Source organism: Emiliania huxleyi (assembly GCF_000372725.1).
Source record: "Emiliania huxleyi CCMP1516 unplaced genomic scaffold EMIHUscaffold_541, whole genome shotgun sequence".
NCBI classification, from domain to species: domain Eukaryota; phylum Haptophyta; order Isochrysidales; family Noelaerhabdaceae; genus Emiliania; species Emiliania huxleyi.
The window spans coordinates 58,278-62,015 of NW_005197936.1; the positions used below are offsets into that span (position 1 = coordinate 58,278).

The 3,738-nt window shown below is 64.0% G+C and overlaps 1 protein-coding gene across 1 annotated transcript; it reads left to right on the plus strand.

Moving 5' to 3' along the window:
• Window positions 1-1,449: 1,449 nt before the first annotated feature.
• EMIHUDRAFT_459573 (hypothetical protein) lies at window positions 1,450-3,611 on the plus strand (the record flags this gene model as incomplete). Its single annotated transcript, XM_005765686.1, has 7 exons — window positions 1,450-2,159; window positions 2,241-2,392; window positions 2,536-2,862; window positions 2,931-3,138; window positions 3,201-3,278; window positions 3,345-3,395; window positions 3,474-3,611. Coding segments are annotated over exons 1-7 (1,566 nt in total), but the record flags the coding sequence as incomplete, so codon positions are not given.
• Between the last annotated feature and the right edge of the window lie 127 nt (window positions 3,612-3,738).

Sequence of the window (3,738 nt, forward strand, 5' to 3'; positions counted from 1 at the left end):
CCTGGGGGTTTTGAAAAGTGGTCGGCCCCCCCGTGTTGGGAGCAAGCCAAAAGAGGGTCCCGCGGAAGCCCTCCTCCCAAGATGGGGGGAGAAAGGCAGACCCGCCCCATTAAACGGGGAAAGGCCTTGGGGTACCAAAAAACCGAAGTTCGGACCGGCAGAGTTTTGCCTTTGCAAACTTTAAGGCCCTCTGCGGCGGCGCGACGGGCCTGTTCGACGAGTTGCCGTCGCTGTTTGCGCCCGGGGCCATCGCGGTCGCCGCCGCGCTCCTCGCGATGTTTGTGCTCAATGGCGAGTGTGGCGCCGCCAACTGTTGCAGCAAGCCGACCGCCTGGTCCGAACCAGTCAAGATGACGCCGGCAGGGTCCTCCGCGGCTGCACGAAGGATGCGCGATTCCATTTGATGCCTGCGACCGTCCGAGAGGACTCTTTCGCTTTTCTCACCGCCCGTACGTTGGCTAGTACCGGGTAGCATGTTGTGGGGCGTGCATGTGAATGCGCACGTTGCAGTACTCTATTTTTGAGTGGTCTCTCTGGACTCTGCGCTCACGTTGAAGAGACTTTTACAATTTCATTACTGTTCTAGAGATAGCAATAGTAGCGTGTTTTTGTACTTATGGTGATAGATGACCATTTCAACTCGCAAAATCTCTAACTTTAATTGATCATTATCATTGGAAAGTCGCAGGGCGGGGCGCCCTGGTGCTGGTCGGGTGGTCGCCTCGGGGCGGCCCCCCCAGGGAGGTGGGTGGAGGGGGGCGGGCGGCCCCCATGCCATCGTGTAGGCTGCGCGGGGGACACAGCTGCGAGCTGGGGCCAGACTATTCGGGCTCTTTCATATTATTTCGCCCCCCCCCCCCCCCCTCTTCCCCCCTGCCTCCTTGTCCACGTCGTCCAGAGAGAGAGAGTTTTAGCGAGAGAGAGATTTTTAGCAATACCAAACATTTTTGTTGTGCTTTTCAGTGTATGTAGCTCTTACGTACATTCCTGGAGGAGGAATTCTGACTGGGTTTGCGATGAGGAGCGATCCGAACGCGGCATTCGGGTGATCAGATAGATCACTACCGCCGAAACGCACAAGAGCACTGCGACATACATCGGGGTCAATTAGTACCCCCACTTGCGGGCCGATCTTATCGGACAATTCTTTTTTGTGCGCGCCAGTCCCGTGCCCAGTGTCGTGCGAGCGCGCTTCTCAAAATTCTTTTTGTGAACCATAGGACGTATTTTCTTCTCCAATAACAAGGCTGTGAAAGGTACCCAGCTACAAGCTCAGCTAGCTCAAAAGGTACCCTGGCCTAGCTAGCTCAAAAGTTTCGCGGCGGGAAGGTGTAGAATGTAGAACGCGGTAGGGAGTCTGTGTGAGTACTTTTAGCTCTCTCTCTCTGTGTACGGGCGGCACTATCCCGATTTCCCTTTTTTACCTGCCTCTTTCTTTTTCGCCTGCCGGCGCCAGTTCGGCGCCGACAGCGGCCTGCACGGGGTGCTGGTCCGGTTCCGGTAACTTCACCTGCACTCCATCGCTGACTCGCGAGTCGCAAGCAAAAATGGACGAGTTCTCGTCCCCTTACATCCAATTCGAGGGTGGCGCAAAGCCGCGGCCGGCCGGCCTCAGCTCCGGCGGCACCGCACCGCGGGTCAGCGCCAGCGCACAGCCTCCGCCTCCTCCCTCGGCGACGCATGCCCGCGGCAGCCGGGAGTCGTTGGCCGACGGCGGCGCGCGGCGGCGTGGCGCGTTCGCGCGGGCGTGCAGGTGGTGCTGCGGCAAGCGCGAGCCAGAGGCACGCCACATCCGTCTCAACGCCACCCGGCCGACGCCGCGGCGGTACGCGAGGAACCTCGTGGTCAACACGAAGTACTCCTTCTTCAGCTTCGTGCCGAAGGTGCTGTACGAGCAGTTTTCGCAGTTTTTCAACCTCTACTTCCTCGTGGTCGCCCTCTCGCAGCTCTTCCCGCCTCTCCAGATCGGGCTCCTCTTCACCTACATCGCGCCGCTCGCGTTCGTGCTGGCCGTCACCATGTGCAAGGAGGGCTTCGACGACTACAAGCGGTACCGCACCGACCGCGAGATCAACACGGAGCTGTACACCCGCCTCACGCCCGGCGGAGGCGACGTCACCGTCGCCGCGCAAGACATCTCTGTCGGGCATGTGCTGCGGGTGAAGCCGAGGAGCCGTCGGGCACACTGTGCTGGGCTGGCCGGTGCGGACGTACGTCCTTCCGCCTCCCTTGCCCCCTAGGTGCGTGCCAACCAGCGCGTGCCTGCCGACCTGCTGCTGCTGCGCACCAAGGAGTCGTCCGGCATACTCTTCCTGCGCACGGACCAGCTCGACGGAGAGGAGGAGGCTGGGAGCTGCGCCTCGCGGGGGACCAGCCATCGGAGGGAAAGCCGGTTGTGAACAGGAGAGACGGACTGGAAGCTGCGCCTCGCCGTGCCAAGCTGCCAGAAGCTTTCCTCGGACGAGGAGAGCCGCTCGAGGGCAGCGGCGGCTGGCAGACAGCAGCAGGGCTCTGACTCACCGCTCTACGCTCGAGTCAGGCTCTCGCCGAGGCGAGCGGCGGCGTGTACGCGCCCGAGCCGACCGCCGACATCTACGCGTTTGAGGGCGACCCTCGCCCGGGGCCGAAACGGACCTCAGGCCAAGCTCACCTCGCCCCCGCCCCGCCAGGCGACCTCACCCTCTCCGACTCGGAGGGCGACGCCACCGAGCCGCTCTCGCTCGACAACACTCTCTGGGCGGGGACGGTCCTCGCCTCGGGCGAGGCGCTCGCGCTCGTCCTGTACACGGGCACCGACACGCGCGGCGCGATGAACTCGGCGCCGCCCCGATCCAAGGCGGGCTCGGCTCTCGCCAAGGAGTGGTGGTGGTGGTGGTGTGAGCTGTCACCGACTCAGCGCCGCTCCTAGGTCGCGTCGGTCGACCTGCAAGTCAACCTCCTCGCAAAGGCGCTCCCTCTGAAGCACGCGCCGACGAGTCAACCTCTCACCCGCCCGGCTGCTCTGCAAAGGTGCTCTTTGGTCTCACGGCGTCGACCGCGCTGGCGATGGTCGCCGTGCCCTTCATCCAGCGGGCCGCCTCCTCGCGGCTGGCGAGCGCCGAGATGTCGCAGCAGCTGCTGCAGGCGCTGGAGCGACGCGTGTGCCGGACCGAACGAGCGAGGCACGGCCGATCCTTCTCAGAGACGAGCGTCACCCGCAGGCGCTGCTCGACTTTTGCCGCTTCCTGCTCCTCTTCTCCTCCATCATCCCGATCTCCCTGCGCGTCGCGCTCGACATGGCCGAGCTCTCGCACCGCCGCAGAGGCCCCTCGCTCACGAGTCACACGGGGGGCGGCTCTGACTAGGCGAAGCTCGTCTACAAGCTGCAGATGACGTCTGACGCGCGCATGCCCGGCCTGCAGGCCCGCCCCTCCACGCCGCCGACCTGCCTGCATCTTCCGAGACACTGCCGAGACACAGCCGAGAGCAGCCGCCTGCAGGTCCGCTCCTCCACGCTGCCCGAGGAGCTCGGCGGCATCGACTTCCTCCTCACCGACAAGACGGGCACCCTCACGCGCAACGAGATGCTCTTCCGCAAGCTCCACCTCGGCTTCGCCTTCCTCTCGCCCCAGGCGAGGGGCGGCCCTCGCACCACGGATACACAACAACGCTTCGGACGCACCTCGGCGCACCTCGGGCGCACCTCGGGCGCACCTCGGGCGCACAAGCTCGGGCCAGGCCCGGCCTCCCGCTTGCTTC